This window comes from Lissotriton vulgaris, chromosome 2_1, assembly GCF_964263255.1.
Source record: "Lissotriton vulgaris chromosome 2_1, aLisVul1.2, whole genome shotgun sequence".
Classification (NCBI taxonomy): Eukaryota; Metazoa; Chordata; class Amphibia; order Caudata; family Salamandridae; genus Lissotriton; species Lissotriton vulgaris.
In genome coordinates this window covers 428,885,244-428,909,990 of record NC_141687.1, presented here as the reverse complement: position 1 = coordinate 428,909,990, position 24,747 = coordinate 428,885,244, and the positions used below count along the sequence as shown (strand labels likewise).

At 42.5% G+C, this 24,747-nt stretch overlaps 1 protein-coding gene and 1 pseudogene across 1 annotated transcript in view; both read right to left on the bottom strand.

Moving 5' to 3' along the window:
* CCNYL1 (cyclin Y like 1) overlaps positions 1–24,747 on the bottom strand; it is a 409,830-nt gene that overhangs the window by 123,751 nt on the left and 261,332 nt on the right. The window contains exon 8 of the mRNA XM_086955331.1: positions 4,147–4,313. Coding sequence (XP_086811457.1) covers positions 4,147–4,313 — 167 coding nt within the window. The remainder of the gene's footprint in view (positions 1–4,146; positions 4,314–24,747) is intronic.
* LOC147730517 (aurora kinase B-B pseudogene) overlaps positions 5,535–24,747 on the bottom strand; it is a 40,875-nt pseudogene continuing 21,662 nt past the window's right edge.

Below are 24,747 nucleotides of genomic sequence, written 5' to 3'. Positions count from 1 at the left end.
GTAACTTGAACAGGAACACGGGTGGGAAAAATAATAGACAAAGTGTGGTCCAGCAAATCCTTCTCTAACCACAAGCTCCCCTGAAACTGAAGACTCCCTTGGGACTTAAGGAACACAGCAGGACTGTGGGGAAATATCCAAATATAAGCGTTAACAAGGATTGGTGAAGGTGAACTTAGGGACGATTTTCAACTGTATAGCGGTTTAAAAAAAATATTTTAATACATCAACTAAGGAAGAAGATGTGGTGTAGTGACAACGTCAACATGGGGATATGGTTTTTAATCCAGCTTGGACATTTACCTGAAATCGTGCAGTTCTGGGCAAATCACAATCTCTGATGATGCCTTAATTGGGTGCGACTGTGTGCTATTCAAAGAATTATAAAACAAACCACAGGGGAACCCGTAGACCCAGTTGAGACTGTGGTAAATAGTAATGTCTGCAACAATGTTCAAAAGATATTAATAAACAATTAATTACACCCTTAATTAATAAAATCATAAAGGGAAATACCAAATATATTAGTACTTTTATATAAACATTCCAAAACACAAGATAATATAGAGCGGCATCAACATGTCTCAACAGGTGGAGTGAATATAGCCAAGTGAACACTTAGTGCTCGTCAGCCAGTGCCTGTGTACGGCACATGTAAAACAAATTAAAAAACAGAGAACAGAAGCAGCATATTTATAAAGAAAATGACATAAGATCTTAGTACACAACTTTGATGATGAAACGAAACGGTATATTATCACGTAACAAGTAAAGAAGCCAAAATATTGTTTCTGCTATAAGTGTCGATGATGATTCGACCTCAATTACTAAGGGTCATCACGACAAAACTGCATGTAGATAATGTAGTGCTGATAAAGAGCCAAAAGAGACTGGCAATAAAGCTGTAATCCTTAAGGGAGGATGGGGCAACAACTGGAATCAACCATTTAACATAACTTATCTGCGGCAGCTCCAAAAGGATGCACGCAAATCTTGTGCATCTCTAAAATACAAACATGTCTCCAGCTCCTTCTGGGACTATTGACCTGACCAATTGAGTTGATCTTGACTCCATCTGGCCTTCTGATTTACAGCTTGGACGGAGACATTGGGGACTTATAAACGGGAGCCATAACTTCATTGACCTTGTGTTTTTGGCATTCCTTGCCTGCTCTGCCAAAAAGCGCATAATTCATTCATTCATTTGATAACTTTATTTCGGTCACAGACCATAAAAGTGCAGATAAAATACATACAAACACATAATATTAAGACAATAAATATAAGCAAATTGTTGTTTTAAAAAGAGAATTAAACTATTAAGTTATCAGAAAACAGCAGTATAAAATATAATTTTTACAAATGGGTTATAAAACTTTGTCTTCTGCGCCACCTGCTAAATAGATATCGAGATACGGCAAACACAATGGGGGGATGGGTATCATTTCAAAATCCGACATGCCTGAGTAAAATGTCGAAGCTTGAGATTCCTGCAAATTGGGATCAACCAACAATTCTTAATTGCGGAATATGCAGGACAAAAAAAAAAAAAACATAAGCTACATTTTCACTTTTATAGTCACATGCCGGACAGGCTTCTTTATTTGACAGACCATTTGCATGTAAGTGACCTAATTGGTAGGGTGCCATGCCTTAACTGGAGATACAGCTTTTTTGCAAGCGGAGGTTGTATTACATCCATGAATTCCTCAAATTTAGATTCCACTTTTACTAGGAGGAACTCTGCCGACAGCCTACCTATGGTTGCAGACCTCTGTAATGCAAAAAAGTTCTGCCTTCGGATCCGAGTTTGCAGTTCCTTTTTTGATATCCCAGGACAATGCATCTCAGCACATAATAGATAATAGGATTAGGATCTCATTGTTTTGGCCTTCCACACATTTGTATTGTAGAGATGCATAAGATTTGCAGGTATCCTTTTGGAGCTACCACAAATAAGTGTGGTCTTATGATTGGTTAATATGCCTGATGCAAAACAAGTATACCATACAGATCAAAGAAGTGCATATAATGTAAATAGTTCAGTGGGTTACTGCATTTGTCAGAAAGATGCTTTTGTTACTTGCAAGTTAGAAGTTAAAATCGTAATATAGAAAAGGGAGCTATTACCTGTCATCAAGGAGGGGCATGCAGAAAGGGTGTGAGCGAGATTATGGAGACATGAGCGGCACTGCTAAAGGGTGGTAGTGAACAAATCAATGGAGAAGGAGGTAATTGGGGGATGCCACCAAACATTGTTGCACCATTCGCCACCAGCACTAAAGCCAGCCCTTAGGGCAATGCAAACATCCAAGAAATGTCATGGCCTTGATGATCAAACCATTGAAGCAATGTCAAGCCATAAATACAGGAAACAAATGGCTAAAAGTGACAGACTCAAAGTCTCTCTCAGTTTACTGCATAGTTTCATGAGCTGTCCTGCAAGCTAGAGAAGTCTCTAATCAAGCCTAAAAATTGGCAGACAGGCTGTACACCAAAAACCACATCATAACCGGTTTATCTGTAAAGCACAAGTGAACCCTTTGGGATATATTGGAGCCAAGTAACTGATTTTAATTGAAACCCAACTCAATGGAACTCTTTTGGTCAATATGGGGATGGTGAAGAATGAAGAAATTATATGGGATTTGAAACTTTGACTTGGATGTAAAACACATTTCTGGAGTGAATTTGTTAGTCTGTTGAGAGATCTGACGTAGCTGAAAATCACCTGTGTTGAATAGTCAGTAAGTCCTGAAGACCATTTAAACCTGGTCCAGGGAGGTGTGAGCTAGTCACAGTGATTCTGATCGGCTATATGAAAGGTAGTAAGGCATATTGCAAGCAGTTGAGTTGTCAATCAGTTTTCTGCTCTTTCAGCAATCTGATAGGCCATCCTTTAAACCCCTCTGATTAGGACTGAATGCCATTACATGGATAGCTGTGTAATTTCACATGCTGTTGCCTTTTTTTGTGCAAAGTTTCTTAGAGAAAAACGAATGTTGCAAGAAAATTAATACTTTGTAAAGAAAAAAAATACAGATGACACTTCCTCTAATCAGCCCCACACACAAGGAACATTAGACACATCTCTGCTATTCAATTCAGAAGAAAAATAGGGAATGTCGGTATCTGGAAGAAGAGAACAATGACTAAGTACACATCATAACACACAAAAGCCAATAAAACCGCTTTCTGGTGCTGTAGAAATCTGCTTGTAATTCATACATTACAGATTCGATTTGCTGCAAAGCCTGTAGTCTTTCTTTGTTTTAATGTTATCCATCAACTTGACATCAAAATATATGTTTGAGGTGAACAGGCAACTTTGTCATTTAAAATCTTCAAAATAGGTTGAGCTCCAGTGTATTCACCAGCTATCATATAATCCTAAACATTTGACTTTAAGAAGCACATTACTGTGGGGGAATACTTTTATTTTATCCCATTAGAGAATGTTTGAGGAGTCACAATTACAAGAGTAGTTACTAATTTGATCCTGTCGATTCCACCTTGGTTTTGCAGCTCACATGTATTAAGGGGCTCTGAAGTTAGATGTTTATACAGGATTAAACGCTCAAAATGATGAGCCAAAAATTAAAATTATCTGGATGGACTATAATTAAGGCTCCCCATTTTCCGTTCTTACTGGTTTTTACAGATAAATACAGACAGAAAAAAATTCATTTTCTTGTCTGTATTTATTTCTGAATGTGGATAAAAACGGAAATAGGATTTTTTTGTCTGATTATAAATGCTGTCCCTCATGACTGCTTGGCCAATAGCTGTGCGGATTGACAGGTAAGAGATTGAAAAACAGAAAGGAATTTTCATAGACAACACTAGATATGCACAATCTTAATACTAAAATGCTCATGTTTTTATATACGTGCAGTGATTCATCATCTGTAGGTGTTCATATCATTAAGATTGGGTGTTCAAGCCAGAATACATATTTATCGGTTACATAAATGTGGATATATACTTGTTTCAACTTAATTTTTTTCACAAACCCCAAAATAAATATGGATAAGTACAGATAACATTAGCAAAAAATAAATATGGATAAATACAGACAGGAAATGTAAAAAATAAATACCATAAAATCATGAACCCTAAATATAATATACACAGCTTTGTACTTACATATCCTCCACTGTAATGTCTTTCAGGATCTGACAATAATCGACATTCCATACAGCCTGGTCATCCCAAACCTTAGAGGATAATAAAATGGCTCCCAGAACGATCCTCTTCCAGTTGCATGGACAGATGTCAATTTCTGCATATGTAAGAAGCCTTTCTAGGTATACCTGTAAAAACAGTGCACACCTTAATTTAAAACTTAAATATAAAATAAAGGTAATTTTAATACATTAAATGTTGATGTGATTACAATAGTTGATTCTAGCAGTACACAATTTTCTTACTGTAAACAACTTAACAAAAGTTCCATATTCATATCCAATAGCTCAATAACTGAATCACATATTCTTCAATTTAGAAAGAAACAATGAAAAAGAAAAACTCTTCTACAGTAGTCTGATCTCATCTGTGTTCTTTACACCCACACCACTCCTTCTGCCCTGATCCCGCCAAACTCAGGGATTTAAAGGGGCAGTTTTCACTGTGCAGTTATGGTACATACGCATTACCATTAAGAAGGAATTTTTTGAGATGCCTAGAATACTGGCCGAAAAACACAGAAGATGATGGACTGAATGTTGCACATTGGCAAAACAATCACCCCCAGTCACAGATCTGGGTTTAATCCATCGTTATTTTGCTCATCACACAACCCCAGTTCAGTCACGGCCATATGCAAATCAGTCTTGACCCTGTGCCTCATGGGAACAGTCCAGCCCGAACTGCCAAGCCATGTCTTCCCTGGACCGGAATCAAGCATCCTAGGACCAGTTTCTGGCTATCAGCCATCTTCAGCCAGGATAGCTTGACTCCAGTGGCGTAGCGAGCACAGGACCAAAGTCTGGGCATACCCTTCCAACATAGGGCGAACAATGACAGATCTGCGCCAAAGTGGGTACATGCTTAGCATAATCAAATAAAAACAGAAAAACACAAACTTTCCTTTTTTTACCTCCCATAAAAAGCTTTACTCACACCTAAACTAAAACCATGGGACAGATTTACAACAAACTTAGCATATGAGTAGTGGCGTCAGCGCTAAGGTAAGACCAAGCCTCTGCCACAATTTTGGACTGCCTGGTGTCTTAAGTAGTTAAAGCGCTGGAACAGCTCTATTTCGGAATCTCAGACAGTGGTAAATGCTTGTCATATGAACTTTCAAGGTATGTGCTGCTTCTGGCTAGAAATGTAGCAGCTTTTGTTGACTTTAAATTAAAAGACAGAAAATAAGACGATCTTGTACACAAAACAACCTTAGGGTGTGGGTTAAAATGTTACTTGAATCTATATCAATTGTGGCAAGCAGTTACCATATCACACCCAGTGAAGGTATTTCAGGCTTCTTGCAGATCAAATGGGATAGGTAAAATGAAAGATGTGTTTGATCATTAATCAGCTATGTGTTCAAACCCCTGCAAGGAGAATGAGGTTCACATGTTATTTATATGTAGTGCCTACCTGAAGGCTCGAAAGAAATGGCTAAAACCCATGTGCACTCTCCTAGGAACAAGATCCTGCTTTACAGCATACAGGATCATAAAAAGCAATACAACTCAGTTTATTGTATTTAGAATAAGTAGGTTCCTCTACTCTGTGTATATTGCTCGCAGGAAATTTGGACAGATACTTTGAGTAGAACTTTTGTATATATCGATAAAAATCTGTTGCCAAAACGAAATGTGTTTTAAACTAAGGAGATGAAAACTAACTCTTGTATTACATTTTTTTTTACTGTTTTAAAATGTTGTTGTATGTATGTTATTACAACTGTCTGTTTTTTATTCATACTTGTCTTTTATGGCCAAACTGGCCCAAATAAAGAAATAAATAAAAATAAATTAATCGGGTATTGCTCGTGCTACAGAAAAGCTGAAAAGTTGGAGCGGTTCCCCCCCCCCCCCCAGGGGAGGAAATGTGATTTCTTACTTGCCCCACAGTACACCCAATCAGCCTAAACAACATTTGTACACCCACATTGACCAAAATCGGAATGCTAACTTATGGCGGCCTGAGGGAAAACAACACTTTTGTGAATGCTTTGACTTCTGTAGATCTAACAAAGTCCACCCCTGCCTTATTGATTCTGGAGTTAGTCAATCTTATCTAAAAACCTCTGCATTTCCTGGTACGTCTTTCAGGGGAAACTATTAATGTAGGTGGCATTTCTAACTGGTGTTCTTCATTATATTACTATTTATAGGTTTACTTCCTTGGTCGCATCAAATGATCAACAAGGCTTTCTTCTGAGCCCTAACTCACTTGCAAAACTCCTCAAAAGGAAGCCACTCTTCTAACTGAATCGTATTGTATTCTGGACAAGCGCCTGTTTCAATTTAATCATCCCACGTGGAAAGGAGAATGTCATACTGACTATCCGTAAAAAATGTATTATTTAGGTTGGGGGTAGCCTAGTACAAGGAATATTCAAATTTCTTGTAAGGGTGAACACTCAGTCACAAAATTAATCTGAGCTCAAACCGCTGGTAGCCTTAGACATGCTTATCCTCAGGCAATGGGTAAAGAATGTAATCAGTATCAAAAATGTAATTAAGACAAAACACCAAGCAATAAAAATTACAAACCGAATTAGTTCATAACATGGTGGGGCAGAATAGAAATGTTCAAAATGAGGATCACGCCAATGATTAACTATCTGATCGGCATGCTCCCACTCCTCCTCACAGATGATTTCCAACGCAAAGTTGATATTATGATAACAAATTTCCTTTGTCGGGGAAAGAAAGCACCGATAAGCATTAAAAACTAAGACTGGAGAAAAATCTAGGAGGGGTAAACCTAGCAGACTTCAAAACTTCCAGTTAGCGTTTCTAGCAAAACAAGGCTCTTACTGGATAGCGCCGCCGGAAGGCTACACACCGGCATGGATGCAGGTGGAGAAAGCCATCCTAAATAACCTGAGCCATCTCACTATACTAACAACAAACAGACACATCTACACCTCAAAACCGATCTTTTAAAAACACTAAAATCGCCCTACTAAAGGTAGACAAGAAGCTAGAGACCACCATCAAAGGGTCGAAAAATGAATCACTCTGGGCTAATGGCAGGATTCTATACAAGGGGAAAAGCCTAATCTTTGAATCTTGGATGGAGAAAGGGATCTACTATCCCTTTCAACTATAAATCAAAACCTATCCCATCACCTTTGCCGCCCTCAAAGAAAAATACAAACTAAACAATATTAAATTTTATAACTTTCAAAAATCAGATCGGCTGTGGCCAAAACCAAATTTCTAATCTCGCAACTGTCACTCTTCTAGCTCGTATCTAAAATAAATATATTAGGACACCAGGTCTCACACTTCTACAAACTCCTCCGCCCGGAATCCTCCAAGTTTAACGACAAGACAGTTGCCTACTGGAATAATCAAAGTAAAGCCATTTTCAATGACCGAGAGTACGTCCCACTATGGACATTGGCCTCACGTAAAAAGATTTCCCCAGTGTTCTCACAAACAAAGTTTTGTTTGCTTCACAAGGCTTTCTGGACCCCTGCAAGACTACACTCATTAGGTCTCAGAGAGGGGGCAGTATGTTGGAACTGTAACAAAGAAAAGGGGGATCTAGCACACCTCATCCTGTATTGCTCAGCTCTCAAAACATTCTGGGGTGAAATCTTTAGGTTCTTAAATAAAATGTCCGAGTGCACTCTAACAAAATAATTCTCCACTATCACCACGGGATTTATGAGCACTGAGTTGAAGTCAATAGATGACCGGGACCTACTGGACTTACTACTGACAGCAGTTATGAAAATGCTCCTAACAAACTGGAAACATACTACAAAGACATCGTACAAAAGATGGTTCAACTGGATCATGAATCTTAGAGGAGCAGACAACATGACGCTACAGAACTCACCCTGGAAACTGGCCTCCAGAAGGACGTTCCTAGACTCTTTTGAGCCCCTGTGAAAACGTGGCAGGGCTCCACCCTCACAAGAATGTAATCGGGTCCTATTGGTCCCAGCCAATGTCAGACGTAATGCATAAGCAACATTAATCTCAAGTGCCTATCCTCTTTCTCTTCTTTCACCCCTTGCTTTCATTCTGCTTTCTATTTTCCTTCTTGACTGTTATGACTTGTAGGGGATGTATATATATATATATATATATATATTGATGCAGTCTTGGGGGACACAAGGAGTTCCTTTTTGTGACAGGCAGTGCAGGACATGAGGAGAAAGCTGCCAAACAGTCCTGCTATTCCCGCAGAAACGTGGTGATCCTGGCAATTTACTGCATGCTGGGGTCAGTAGTTAGTCATTACACCAGAGAACCCAAGCAGGTGATACGGATTACAGCCTGGGGGAGGAGCTAACCACAGCATATACCTGAATCGGGTGGGGCAGAACTGGTGAGCGGCGCATTATTCTCCTGTGAAACACGCTGGGCGCTGAAGAGGCCACAAGGCTGAAATGCATACGCCCGTCCATGCCTTTGTGCTTTTCTAAAATAAAGATTCTCCGTTGTGTTCCCCCTAAGTGGCCTCAGACTTTCTTGTTTTAGGAAGTATTCTTGGACATATATATATATATATATATTACCTACTGGCGGTCGCCAGTAGGTAGTTATAGTTGGGGTTATTTTCAATAGAAAATCTCAACATTCTATTGTGAATAACTTTGGCGCCGGTTGAGGAATCTGCCTGAAAATTTCCTCAAATTTGCCTCACGGCACCCCGGTCCTTCCCTGAAAGTTTGGTGGGGATTTGTCAAGCGGGGGCTGAGAAAAAAGGGGGGTCCCAAAACGTGTTTTCCCCATGTTAATTTCCATAGGGCGGTCGACCTCACTTTTAGCCCGAACGGCTGAATGGATTTCCACCAAACTTGGCAAACTTTTAGGGACTGGTAGCCCGATGTGCCTTTGCTATGTCTCAAGATATGTGCTCCAGTGGATTTTGAGTAATTTAGGTTCCAAAAAATATATATATCTATAAGCGCGCCCTGGTACGCGCACCGGGACGCTAACCAGCGCGCTACCAGAGTTCACGCGCGGAAAACTGATTGGCTCTCGGGTGTCTGTCAACATTCCAAACAGTCCGGAGCGGCCGCCATCTTGTGTCTCGGTAGGATCGAGACACAAGAGGTGGCAAAAACAAAGGGGGAAATGACCATAAGGGGGCAGAGTAGACCCCCTAGGTTTGATGTGGGGGCTATAAAAGGGCCCCGCGGGTCAAAAAAAATATTTATTTTTTTTGATTTGCGCGGGGGGAGCGCCCGGTACGCGCACCGCGGAGCGTACCGGGGAGCGTACCATGGGGAAAAAAGGAGAGTTTTTAAAAAATGTAGCCTTTTTTTTACAAATTGGAGGTAGTTCTAAAAAGAACTTTTTTTCTTCTTTTTGTTCTATATTTTTTTTAAAGTTTTTTTTTTTAACATTTTGTACTTTTTTTTGGCTTTTATGAACTATTTTATATTTTTTTGTTGTTTTTATGGGGAGAAACAAAAAACAGGGAATTGAAAACGGCTCAACTGGAGCAAAAAAAATCATGAAAAAAGTAAGGATTTTTGGGGCATTTGTGGTGGTCACCAGCACGGTTGATGAGCGTTATGCTTTGCACACCGTAGGTGATGGTCTTGCCACAGAAAATACAAGAGATCTTGTATTGCCCAAACGTTTGTTGAATGTTTGGGACCATCTCCCTTGTTTCTGGTCCCGATGGAGTGGGTTGCTTTCGTTTGGAGGTGCTGGGTGAAGATTGGGGAGGGTTGCTGGCCAGTTCTCTCACCTCTGCCGCAGCATAGTTGTTGGGATGCTTGCGCTGCATGTGCCGGATCATGGTGTTATTACCAAATGAATATTTTTTATTAGGGTTCCCCCTTGAAAGTTCAATGCCACAGATTTGGCAAGTCACCTTTGGCGCATTCACTATCTTCTTTCCCTCTGGGATGGAAAAAAACTCCCATACAATGTGCTGCCTTGGCCTGTATGGGGTATTGTCTTCTGGCAGCCACCTCCTCCCCTCCTCCTCCTCTTCCTCCTCCTCTTCCTCCTCCTCCTCCTCTTCTTCTTCTTGACCACCAATGTGATGTTGTGGTGGTCCTCTTGGTGGTGGTGGTGCAGATGCTGCTGCTGCTACTGTAGCCATTTTAAAGAACAATATATAACACAAAGATCTCCAAACAGGTCTTCCTCAGTCAAAGGACAAAGTCAGAATAAGGACAAGCATTTACAATGCAACTGTCTCTCCATTGCAAAAGTTAGAGCTATTAGCATTGTAAATAAGCGCAACTTTAAGGTCTTCACATTGCAAATGACAAGGTCTTTTATTTATATTTTAAAAACCAAGACATAAATAAAAGTCATTGTCATTTACAATGCCAATAGCTCAAAGTCGCGTAATGTGTATGGCAAACTACAGTAGCCTCCTGACAAGTGCACTTTCACTTAATTTTTTACAAATGAAAGCCCTGCCACTTTTTTTTTTTTTACAAATTAAGCACGGGTGGTGTCCGTGTGTGCATGGCAGTGGTGGTGTCCGTGTGTGCATGGCAGTGGTGGTGTCCGTGTGTGCACGGCAGTGGTGGTGTCCGTGTGTGCACGGCAGTGGTGGTGTCCGTGTGTGCACGGCAGTGGTGGTGTCCGTGTGTGCACGGCAGTGGTGGTGTCCGTGTGTGCACGGCAGTGGTGGTGTCCGTGTGTGCACGGCAGTGGTGGTGTCCGTGTGTGCACGGCAGTGGTGGTGTACGTGTGTGCACGGCAGTGGTGGTGTCCGTGTGTGCACGGCAGTGGTGGTGTCCGTGTGTGCACGGGAGTGGTGGTGTCCGTGTGTGCACGGGAGTGGTGGTGTCCGTGTGTGCACGGGAGTGGTGGTGTCCGTGTGTGCACGGGAGTGGTGGTGTCCGTGTGAGCATGGCAGAGGTAGTGTCCGTGTGAGCATGGCAGAGGTAGTGTCCGTGTGAGCATGGCAGAGGTAGTGTCCGTGTGAGCATGGCAGAGGTGGTGTCCGTGTGTGTGTATGGCAGTGGTGTTGTCTGTGTGTGCATGGGAGTGGTGGTGTCTGTGTCCGTCTCCAATGCACGGTGCCCAACCCACGAAAGAACATTTTAATTCACCACTCCAAAAAGTTAAGCTCCTGCGCCACTTTGCCTGAGCCCAAACAAGGATCTGTGTAAATGTTACTTCTGCGTGAGAATATTTGCCTTCCTTTTTTTATGGACGCCTTAGCTGGCTCTGAAAATTGCCGGCATCTGGCTTGCAAATGGCGCCCCTGCCCAAACGCGCTCTTGTGTGGAGCATTTCATGGGCTGGCTGCTCGTGGCTGGCGGCGCGCGCAACCAAATCCACATCACTAACGCGCACTCACCATCTGTTTTCCCCGCAGCTAGGCCTTGAATAATTGTCCAGGAGCTGATGAACTGAGGGGGGGCACACCATCTCCAAGGGCTTTCTGATTCATTTAACCAGCATGGCTGCCCCCCAGAGGAACCGCAGCACTGGTTTATTCATGATGGCTTTAGAAAAAACACTGTACATTTTTGTCTCACAAATGGTATCATTGTATAGAAAGAAAAGCTCTCACAATGCTGTATTGCCGGGTTTGGCAGGCGGTGGACGCATTCACCTCTAGGGGGCAGTGTTGTGCTCCGAGGAACGGGGGCTGGGCGAATGAGAGAGGTGGAAACAGCACGGGCTGGTTGTATTATGGCATTTACACATAATTTAGAGTGACATACAGACCTTTGTGAACAGGGCATTCAGGCCAAATGGGCATCAGTGCCAATAGTGCTGGTTTATATATTAAAATTGTGCATTAGTCAATTGCCATTGGTGAAACTGGGTTAATTTGCAATGTTACACAAATGTGTACAGCTCGTTAAGTAGCAAACCCTAATTTTTCCGCCGAAAAGTAAGATGGTATACAAATAAAAAATAAAAGATAAAAAACCCGGTAAAAGGACACGCTACACTTTTAAGCCATCTCAAAAATAAACAAATGTGATCACATGGGAAACGTGCCACTCAGCAGATCTAAGTAAAACAGCTGCCACCTATGCACACTACCCTAAGGAGGTTATGTCGAGCAGACCCTGTTGCAGCGAGTCAATAAAAGAACGTTTGCTCTTTGATGTACCCTCAAGGTCGCGTTAGGCACGTGGACAATGAACGGACACCGATGCTTGTTTACCGGTACATACATTTACTTTTTTAACTAACTTCAAATTATTGTAATTGCATTTGCTAAGTTGTCACTGGGTAGACGCCATGCTTGAGGATAACAGATTATAGAAGGTGCAAGGACATGTAGGTTTTCTGATACACAATGTAATATGGGCTTAACGTTACCAGCGTAGGCGGCGGATGAAGAAAAGAAGCCTGCTTGAAGGGGCAGCCATGTCTGTGTTATCAGCGCCGCGCACTGGTATGCAGACTTCCCTTGCATACCAGCAGGCGCGCGTCGCGATCCGGGCTGCATTCGCATGCTCTGGATACAAGACCTGGCCGCGCGCACAACGTTATCCTATGGAAAAACGCTGCGCGCGGAGAGGTCTTGTCTCCCTTCGGCGTTCTCAGACTGCTGAGACGCCGACAATAGTTCTCTGGCGAGAACGCGCGCGCGTTATAGCCGAGACCTAAAAAAAAGGTGGGGTCTTTTATCATTTGGAAACCAAAACTGTTCTGCACCAATTAAAAGTGTTATTTTCAGGTCACATGACCCGACGAGCTTACGCGACGCGCCCCCGGGCGCGTCGCGTAAGCGCGTCGGATGCTTACGTTGCGCGATCGTATTCGCTCGAGTGCTTCCGGGTGCGCTTACACCGTGCGTATCACGCGGACGCGACTACGCGTTACGTCACGATGATGTTTTCGTTCGCGGCAATAGCGCCAACGGGACGCACACCTGTGCGCACCGGAAAACTGCGCTTTCCAGTGCGCACACCGGGGCCGCACCGGGAGCGCACAAGGGCAAATAAATAAATAAATTATATAACCGTACAACATAGGATTCATTATAAAAAATATTACATTGCATAGGTTTGAGGCCCTATATATAGTTAGGAATTAGCATTTAAAAAACCTATGAAATTCACTGAAAAAACCATAGGTTTCACAACAGTTATAGTTAGGAATTAGCATTTAAAAAACCTATTAAATTCACTGAAAAAAACATAGGTTTCACACCAGTTATAGTTAGCTGGAAATTTTACTGACATAAAACCATAGAAATTCCAACTTATAGTTAGACTCACTGTAACAAGCGCCCCTGCAATGCACTGCTGATGACGTCACATATTACATCACTCATGACATCGTCAGTGACAATATATATATATATATATATATATATATATATATATATATATATATTCCAGTACTCTATCTTTAAGAATCCACTCGACAACAGGACTCGGATAGACAAGCGCGGACCCAGTATTTCGTGCTTTCTTCAAAGTTTATTCAAAGAAAAGTTTTCGCCTGCATCAGTCTGCCGCCATGACGCGTTTCGGTCCGACCTGGACCTTGATCACATGACGCGTTACTCATGGACCCATGCCTCATACATACACACACATACACACACACTAAAAGCGAATGGACGAATGGACGAATCGTAGCAAACCCTGTAACAGAATTGCTTATGTGTTTTTGTATAAAAATTTAATAAAACATGTTGAAATAAAAAAAGAAAAACTTAGTACAGCTTAATGAATAAAAGGACATTAAAATACCAAAAAGGGGTGTGGGGGGTGGGGAGAGGAGGTGCGGAACCAGGGAACTGACTTGATATAGTTTTAAGTAAAAATAGCACCAGAATGTGCATATTTTCAAATCGCCCTTGTAACCCCCATCAGAAGGTTTTCCGGCTTTATGTCTCTGAATGAATTTCTTGTTGTGACAGTATATTAGGGCATCTGCAAGTTCCTCCATGTATGTGGCAGTCATCAAACCGGCCACACCTCTGTAGCTCTTTGTACAGATCACCCAGGGCCGCAAACTCCAGCATCAAGTAGATTCGCTTCTTGTCATGGAAATAATGATATAACTGAAGAATATTTGGGTGTTAGAGGTGCGACTGAATTTCTATCTCACACCAAATCTGGTGCTCCACACCCTCATTTTCCAGTTAAGACTTGAAGAGCACTTTAAGAGCCAGGATGTAGTGGTTCTCTCGAAGACGTGCCAGGTAAACATTCCGAAACTTCCCCTTTCCAAGAGGGCGACCAATGTCAAAGTCCTCTATTTTAAATGTTTTGCTTGGTAAAGACTCTGCCTCTAAAGTGTTGTAACTGGGATCAACTGGAACTCTTCCTGGAACAGAAATCTGCCTGCCTGTGGTTACAACTGCCATTGGCCATTGCTCCCTGCACCAGGATGGACTCTGAGGGAGTTGAAAACAGACGAAAGGCTCCATGCCAAGGACGCGCTGGGTACCAGAGTGTCCCAGGGGAGTGCAGGATGCCAGGAACTTGGAATTGTTTCCAGAGACAGCGGGTTCAAGTTTTTTTTGAAGATACACTGATGTTCAGGTGTCTTCTGCTTTTATTTTCCACAACCAGCGGATGCCCTAAAAGCTAAAATCCACTCCCCTGGCGGTACGGTTTTCAAATTTCACCCCAGATCGCACACTCACTACCAGATCCTGCTCACAAAGAACAACAGTGTCAAGTGCTGCAGGTTTGGATCCAATCATCGTACTTCAAGCTGACTACTGAACCAAGTGACTCAGCTGAGTAGATCCTGCACCAGCTACACAGGTCGCAGCTCTCCCTCCTGCCCACTGCTATTGCATGTGACCCTCATTAGAGGGAAGCCTCCCAGCTATCTAGTCTGGTGTGATCAGTCCTCTTCACTGTAAGCCCTGCTGATAGGCAGACTGTGTAGGTTTGACCGAAGGCGTGGGCATAAATCAAAAGCATTAAAACGGATGCACATCTCGAACTCAGAAATTCACTTCACCAGGAATATTCTTGTTTCCATTTCCTGGTGCAGTACACGCTGAAGCTTAATCGCTCTTCATGCAGGATCAATGCCCACCTGCCAACTGACTACAAGGGAAGACCATGTTTTCCATTACCTACGACATAAAAAAAAAATGCCTCGACTTGTACCATCATGTGCACTACCTACCGCTCAATGTGAAAGTCACCGTCTTTAGTCCCCCTCTTCAATGAGGAGCACAATCTCACCTCCAACTATTCATCCTTTGGGCACTGCATAACGAATGACTCATGAACTAGAAACAACAGGATCTTATAGACCATGGTGGGTGTGATTGTTCCTAACTTGCTCGACCAGATTCTAAACTCGCCATAGCGGTGCTCTACACCAACAGATGCACCTGTGATAAGCCAGAGACATATATGACATGCCGCAATCAGGCCTGTTACCAGATTACCAAAGGACTGGTCCAGATCCTGTTAACCGGCCTGTATTATACGTACCATAAGCCACGCGCAAGGCAAACTCTGTACAAAATAATGCCCAGGGCAATTTGCACAACAACTCCTTTCTTTGACATTCTATTTCCTAGTTATGGGATGGGACTATATAACTACAAAATCTATAAGGAAGTACAGGATGTAGTGAACTGCGATAAATTTAGGAGTGATTTCCGATTCGCTACATGCTAAAAACTGTCATTTTACAAAAACAGTATGGTTCTCAGTTTTGTGTTGACTGACAAAGGTAGACCATCTCCAACTGTAGGTTAAGAAAGCTGTATTTTCATAGCGAACACTTCTTTGGGAATACACACAGATTATTCAAATATGTGAAAGTGTGAAGCACACAAAAGACTTCAAGCTAGATTCTGTAGGATGGAGTATGGGTTCTTGTTGAAGAGCTATTTTTTAAGGCTGGGGAATTAAAGTTTATGACATTACTTGGTTCTCTTTTTTGTTCATATATTAATTTACATCTCTATCTGTATTGTATCCATTAGTCACCTGCCTAGAGACAGGAAAACGTTCCCTATCCCTGAAACTTTTTGACAACGAACTCCTGGATTTGAAATCGGATTATGGATTTATGGAAGGTTTTGAATCTGATAAGGAAATGTACTCAAACTGTTCAATGATTATTGATGTCTCTTAGTTTGCGCAATACAGTAGGAGGGAGGGGATTGTGAAACAAGTTGCTGCCCTATATTAACTCAAACGGATACAGGTATGTTTTCTTGCCTACCCTAACTGTGCCTAAAAGGAATGACCATCTGATCTTCAGAGCCCCCGTGTCTTGCCTGTCAAGACCAGAAAGTGTTGATTAGCTTGCGCAGTTAAAAAAGTTGACATTCTTATTATAACTAAGGACTGTTTTCTTACTTTCTCAGGGCCTCAGACTCAGGGTCTACAAAGTCATGCGATATCCACTGGAAGTCTGAGTGCAAAATCCTATATTAGTGAGCTTTGCTGTTTCTTACAGAGTTGAATCCAACACCTTGGCCGACCAAGCTTGTGTTTCAGACAACAACTTTGGTAATAAACCATTTTAGAGTGCAACTGAAAATTGAAAGGAGGAGCTCTTAAGTTGAGAGGCCTGTGTAATGTACAACTCTTCAGCTATCAACTGACCCATGCCATGAGGGTGCCTTCTACAAGTTCCATTTTAGACCCTGGAACTCATACTTGCAAATTTCACATGGTAAGCCTGGTCCTAGCGAGAAATCCGTATGCTTGGTGCTTCTGGCTGAAAGTCACTCATTAGCCATCAATGCGACAGGGAAGCCATGCACAAACAAATGTAGGGAAATGCTGTGAAGATTGAAGGGGTTGGGGGGAAGAAGAGTTCTCAGGATCCTGAAAGAAAACAATGTTTCAGGAGCTTGCAGGAGACGGGAGAAGCATGGTGGTTGGGAGGGCTACAGAAACATGGAGAAAGAGTTGCAGAAACCTACACCACTCCTGAAGGGAAAAGGGAGGCAGTGCTACAGTAGAAAGCTAGTAATGGTGTAATCCCTACTAAAGTGAGTGCTTCTGGAAGCTGTAACGATGGAGTTAATGATGTAGAAGTCTAGATGGATGGGGGTGGAACAAGAACCAGAGAAATGGCATTCAGAAGCAACCTATTGGTGAGAGTGTTGCATCAGCCAGAAGAAAGGGCACATTCTGTCTGCATCACTTGCAGGCAGATCCTGGTGCCAAGGTAGACTGCAGTGTGATAATTTACTGCTCATATAACAATAATCCATTTGTACAGCACAACTCTGCTACAAAAGAAGCATTCCAGTGCTAACAGAGAATGCTTCTTTAGGCACTAAAAGAGAGGTTTGATAATCTGAAAAATAATTACTAATAAAAGTCTTTAATTAATTTCTATTTGAAAATAAACTCAGAGTCTTTCAAAAAGGGGGAGGGTATTGCAAAGTCTGGGTGTGAGGTATGAAAAAGATCTGTCCCTTCCTCTCAGTTAAGTACTTATAGGGACCTGCAGCTACAGAAGTTTACTTGATCTAAGGTGATATCTGAACTTACTTCGCTGGGGCAGGACGTTGTCCCCCTTCATTCATTGCTATTCTTCTGGCCTACTCTTCATTCCTATTCATTTGTTCACAGCACACTACCCGAGCGCTATTTCACGTCTTAGCCAGACTATGTCCATGGTAATTCTTCCTGGCCCTGTGCAATAGTGGTCCCTGGTATGTAGGTTAATTAGCAGGGCTATTTTCCTTTTTCTATATGGTTCATTTATTTTGGTCATTCATTTTTCTAATTTCTGATATCAAAGTCGCTTCCTAGCTTATTTCGATGCCAGCGTTCTCAGCTCTTCAATTAAGCTACCAGACAGGAGTAAAATTCATGCCTCTTTTACAACTTGACCCTTTATTTAAATCCTGCACTCCAGGAGGTCACTGACCACTCGCTATCCTCAGGTAATTTCCTTTTGTTTGGTTTTCTATCCCACTGGGGCCTGCAATGCTTGGCTGATCTGCATTCCCCTATTTCCAGCGTACCTCCTACCTTCTCTGTAATGGCAATTATATGATGGCTTTGCCTATTCTAGGCATTGTCAGAGGTTGGTTAATTCAATTGTCCTAACACGGTGAGCACTTCTCTACCATATTAATTACCTGGCTGGGCCTCACCCGTGTATTTGGTCCTTGCGGATGGTAATGGCGGAAGTTGCGGCACTTCACGCGATGGTGAGGGCCCAGGTCAATCATTGGCTGTCGGCAACAGATGGGATCATAGGACCGGGAACGAGCCCTGACTTGCTCTTTGAGACCCGGCAGCCGACTTGCCATCTGTTGGAAGCCCTACTGGTGTGTTTGGACCCGGTGCGGAAGGCTGTGCCTGCCCCCGAAGAAACGGAATTCATCGTGTGTGCTGAGATTGGTGACTCTCTTACGTTCTCGGAAACATCGGTCCTACAGTTATCGGAGCATTTCGCTGCTTCCCCCATCCTGGACACTGTTGGCCCACACTTTGATCTGTGTCGGAACGGGTCGCACCCCCTCCCCAATCGGGCTCCCAACATGGCGGATGGAACGATGCTTGGCTTCGGGGACGGGGAGGGACATCGTTGGTGCAAGCTATGTGCGTTGGGACTTGCTATTCCTCTCCTAATTGCTGACTCAACCTCCGGCTGCCTCTGTGTGAACTTTGACTTTCGGGGATGTGGCTTTTCTTATCCGAGGGACTCAGCAACTTTGTTAGACGGGGCCAAGGCTGAGCTTGTGGGTTGAATCGTTTAAGACGGATCTATTGGTAACGGGACTGCTTCATTAACAGACGGATTCCGGGGGGGGGGGGGGGGGGGGGGGGGTTGTGGTTCCCCCGGGGTATTTTTGTATGATGGACAACTTTACTGGTGTTGGCTTAGGGGGGCCCCTTTGATAGGGCGGGGGGGAGAGACCGGGAGCGCATAGACTATCGCTCTCCTCCGCTTCCCCGTTGGGTGGGGTTTCCTTTCTTTCTCTTTTTCTCTTCTTCTATATTTCGGGTTTGGTTCTCGGGCAACAGGCACACTGCTGGGGGGGGGGGGCCGTAGTCATCTGCAGGGGTGCAGGGTGGGGGCTTGGGGGGAGGGGATCTTTCGTTTTTATTTTGTTTCTATGGCCTTTTTTTCTCTTCTCTTATCTTTCTTTGTCTTTTTCTGGGTCAGTGCAGTGGGTTTCCTTTGGTATCAATCCCTGCTTTTTCATCTGTGCCTCAATTTTCGTGGTGTTTTTTGGGTCTTAGGGCAGGTGACTGCAGGCGCGTATTGACCATAATATTCCTTCACATCCTGAACCTCCTGTTTCAGCGCCATTGATTTGATCGATTACTGTTTACTGTTGACACGTTTACTATTCTGCCTGCCATTTTCGCTGCTGGGAAATTGTTCGGCACCTGATCCTCCCATCTTCTATTATAAAATGAAAACCTTTTATATCCTGTTTTTCTAATTGTGCTGTTCAGTGGCCAAGAGTACACTAGCATGGAGATTCTGCTCCCCGAGGTGCTGCATGTGATTAAAATTGCTCTCTGTTAATCTAACTGCTTAGTGGCCGGCCCCCGGGGTTGTAGGCCCATACTTGTATTTGGTTTAAATGTCAATAAAGGTTTTCAAAAAAAAAAAAAAAGTGGCAATTCTAGTACAAGGGTATATCAACCACCAAAGTATGAGATTCTCACTGACGTAGAACCAGAGGATATTGTGCGGTCAACCTACCAATATTCGGGTATTTTACAACTGAGTTAATGAAGGTAGGAGTGTATGTGGTGGAAAGAGGAAAAACCCTAATAGGATAGAGAGAACAAAAATCTCTTGCGATAATATTGGATCCTAATCACCCTGACCAAGCATTATTGATGGCATAAAGGGGAGTGGAAGTTTGGAGTTCCCAATTCCAAAATTTGGTTCAAGAAAAACTGGTCGGTTGGGGTGGTGCTAGAGTCATTGAACCCATTGAAGCATTGGAGTGGCTCTGCCCAACTATGCTTGCCACGAAGGCCAATAAGTTGTCGAATGTCTTATTTTTTTTAAGACAAGGCGATATATTGGTGTTGGGGAAGTGGCAAGAGTCAACATAACGCTAGACTAAGGGAAGTCTAAGGAATGTTACAATAAGCAGGTCTAACAATTGCATTGGAGAAATGTAAATTCGAAGCTGGCCGAGGTGGAATACTTAGGGCACACACTGTCATATGATGGGAAAAAAAAACAGGGGTGGCTAATGAAGTTTGAGGGTGGTAGGGCTTGGTTCGTCCTTTGTGTGTTAGAGCATGTATGGTGGCATTTTAGGGGGCACGGAAAAGCATTTTTGGGAGGTCAGTCATGTGCAAATCTCAACAGATGAAATGATGATTTTCCACTGCACCACAGTTAAGCTGTCTTCTACTGCCCACACAATACCAAGGTTCAATGCGTTTTGGTGGCATTAGACCCCATGACATTCATAGTTAAAAATGCATTCACCATAAACAAGGGGGCCACCTGTCCCATAGAATCTGCTCATTAGTGGCCGATTCATACGAAGCAAAACTAGAAAACATGGATAAATCAGGGCTTCCACAACTTTTAATTGTGTGATCTTAGGCAAACATTTTATCTTACCAAAGCTCTTGTCCGCATTCAATCAAATAAGTGTGTTCAGAATGACAGTTATACTAAAAACCATTAGGGATGCTTTCAGGTAGAGTTCTGCAGTCGCTATATAAAAACTACAGAGAAATGCACAGAGGTAAAAACCAAAGCCTATAAACACACAATTACTGGCTAATTTGTAAGGTGAAACCAGAAAACGTGGCAAAATCAGAGACTCCTAACTTAAACTGTGCGATCCAAGGCACATTTTCATCTCACCCAAACTCTTCATAAAACAAAAACATTATCAAGAGAGTATGAAAGCACTTTCAATTATGTGCATTCAGAAAACCAGTTGTACAAAAAACATTATTGCGAGCGTATGAAAGTACTGTAAAATATGTGCATAAATGCCAATATTACAAAGACCATTATCACGGCCTACGAGGCGACTTCTCACAGTCACTATACAAAAACTACATATAAATGCATTAAGAGGTAAAAACTAAAGCACACATAATTGCAGATCAAATGTTTTCGGGGGCACATGGAGCAGTTCAATATAAACCTCTCACCTCGCGGTCCACTAGGTTGGGGGCTACAGGGGCTGAGTCCACCTAATCCACAGTTGAAATGAAGGCCCTAGCATGTTGGTGGGGTGTACAAAATGTTTGCACATACGTTTGGAGAAATCAGTCTGAAAAGCGTTTAACAGTTTTATTTTCTAGCAAGGTTGCCAGCAGGGCTGCACATTGTATAGCTAAATAGTTATATCTCCTGCAAGAATTCATGTTTTAAATGTGTTATGTGCTAGGCAGTACAAACATGAGTGCATTGTTTATCGAGGCTACCAATGGGTGAGGGGGAGAGCACTGAAGATAAATAATTGGTGGTAGTAGAGGTCAATGAAACTTGTAGGGGTGTCATTAGGAAAGAGGAATGGAAACAGAAATTGAATGAAGACCAAAGAATGAAGTTGATAATGGCTGTTAATAGATTTGTAAAGATTGTTTGCCATGCACTTGCAGTGACAAGTCTGATGCAGTCGCTGATACTCCCATTACTCTTACCACTTTTTCCAAAAAGGCATGGGAAAAGTTAGCTATTGACATTTGTTAACCATTTGATTGCTTGGGACAGGAAAGCAGGTGTGCTATCGGGTTAAAATACTACTTTTGCAAATGGCCAGAGGAAGCATTTATAATAGAAATTAAAGCCAACCATTTGATCTCTTTCTGTGAGGATTTTATTTAGGAGGGAGGGTTGTCCCGAGACAGTGTCCTCAGCCAAAGGTCCACAATTTACGCCAGCAGAATTCAGGAAGGTATTAAACTGCTGAGTACCATTCTAGAGAAAACAGTTTAGGATTATCTGTGTATTGAGTGGGTGTACTAAAGTGGCCATCTGTGGGTGTTTGTAGTGGAAACGAGAAATCAAAAACCTGTTGTAGAACAGAACACCGCTACATTCAATCACAGGAGAAACTCAATTCTTCCTAATGAAGGGAAGAGTAGCATGTACTACTGCTGTTCCTGCATGGATGGAGAGAACACCCAAGGACAAAATAGATCACCAATTGTTGAAGGTTAATGATTATGGAAACCGCAAAACAAAGAAGCTGAACTTTCGCCTGTGTCCCTGGGCTCAAGGCACCCTGCACTTTATTGCCGGCCTCCGGAGGGGCTTCTTAACTGTGGCGGCGGTACCGCGAAGCGGGACGCGTGCAGGCACGGCCCGGGCGAAGACCGGGCCAGTCTGAGCCCGTCAGAGACCGGAGGAGGCTGGGCTGGGCCAGGTCTCTTGGCTCTCTTTTACTACATATCCTATGTAAAGATTGGACATTAGTATTAGTTTTGACACGGTTTCTTTTCATTAACATTTTGGACATTGCATATTTGCCTGTTAGTTAATGCTGAGGGGGTTAGATCGGATGCCTAAATAGATCTGCAATAAAGCTGGGCCGTCAAAGGGTAGGGGGGTGTATATAATATATTTTCCTGGTAGTCTGATAGATACAGGTACTTCTGGGCACTGTGTAGCAAAGGGTACGTTTATCTGCTCTATTGATACCTTATGATACATCTAGAATGGGCAAGAGAAAGCTACAAAGTACTAATTCTGGGCACCCAGGGAATAAATCAAAACAAGTGAAAATGACCCTTCAGAATTATCTTACAGGAGCGGTTGGTGCATTGGAAAGGCAGAGATCCACGATAGAGGAATCACTGATTAAGGACCCACAGGGTTCCCTAACAACTAATAATGCCACCGATTTATATGAAACCGGTATAGGGGAATTAGGACTTACAGCAAACACGGATGCTGAGCGCTAAAATGGTTGCATATAGGTGATTTGTGATGAAATTTCTATTGTAGTGTAGTTCCTATATTCCCAATAGGCTCTGCGCATTGGAATTACAAACAGCAGTGTAGACGTAGGACTGAGGTCATCTAGGTCTCTACTGACTATGTTAGACTTAATTAGTTTTTGCCAGCTAGCTCAGGTCACTAGAAACTTTCTCGAATGAATAGGGAGGGGTTAACTTCCCCGATTTAGACAAGAAGGGATTAGCTTCTGACAACCATACAACAGGACAACTTTGCTCCCCTAGAATAAGGAGTGTATATCCAGAGTCATGTGAAAACAATAGACAGCTATTTCACTCAGTCAATCGTGCATGCTTAGTTCCACTAGAGTGCAGAGAAATAGAAAGACTGGCGTTTTCAATAAAAATGTGTTATTTTATTGAGCAGTCTTCTTTCTCATGCAAGAGAAATGAATTGCCACAATTGCAATACTTATCATGAAGTAAAGTGCATACAGTAAAAGGAGTATTATAAAATAATACTGTAAAAGCATTGATATGGTTTCTTAGCCATATGATACTTTAAAACGGATAAAATATTTACATACATAAAAACATTGACTAACAAACTCAACTGGTGCTTCTAAGATACGCCTACCCCGGTGTACCTGACCTAAGCCTAATACGTGGGAAGGAGAAAGTAAGTTGCAGTTTTAAGTTAAGTTGTTTTTTTTTTTGCCAAGAATCTGAATCAAGAATTCTCTCTAAGGTTTGAGTCAGCTCCTTACCTTGGTTATAGGATGAAGGAGGTCTTGTATCTCGTTTCTCAGGACTCGATCTTCCAGCAACCCGCGAGGGTGACTGGAAACACCAGAGCTGGATTTCTCGGCGTGAGAAAAGGCAGTGTCTCCAGTGTGTCAAAGGGGAGGGGCGGCTTCCTTCGGCTCTCGCATCAGCTGGGCTTCGGATTAGTAGATAGCCACTCTGCTCCACACCACCGTGTGTTTGCTTAAGGCAAGTGTTGGTATATTTATACCTGGAAGGAGCCGTGTTTGACGTAAGGTTGGACATAAGACGTCAATAAAAGATGTCACTAAGAACTGGCTGTTCCTTTAGTGCTCGCAGGAGTTCAATGACAAATCAAAACAAAGACATGGGGAATTCCCAGGTTACTGAAGGTTTGGTGTGTCGTTGAAAGAACTCGTTGTGCTCTCTAGGAATCTAAGTAAGTAGCCTTGCCGTATTTGGGCTGCGTGGGCTATGGCTGTATATGGGTAAGATTCTTATGCCTTCATTCAGACATGATTTATCATAACCGCATTAGGGCATGAATCAGGAATGTTTAATTAGGGTCCTAGATACATTCACAACACCCACTCCACGTATAATGTCCATCATTACAAAATACTAAGCAATATATAAACATATAGGTATGCATGTGTTTTCCAACCCACCCCAAAATACAAATAAATGCATTTGAAATGGTATAGATACACGAAATGAGTATTATACTGTACGCTATCAAGCAGAGTTATCATTCAGGGAATGTAAATATGAATATTGGCTGAATGAATTGCAGAAATTACATTTATGAAATGGCTCTGAATACAGAAAAAAAGTCGAGACCATTTCATCACATAGTTATACAGGTTTGTACAAATGCTAAAGGCTGATTCAAAACATTGTCTCTAGAATCTCTAAAAATAGAACTACGGTTCTCTAAGAATAGTTCTACTTTAACCCGTTTACTGCGGCCCCGATTTTCCCGCAGTGCGGCACTTCCGCAAAACGGGCAGGGCCGCATCGGCCATTGGCCGACGGCAGCA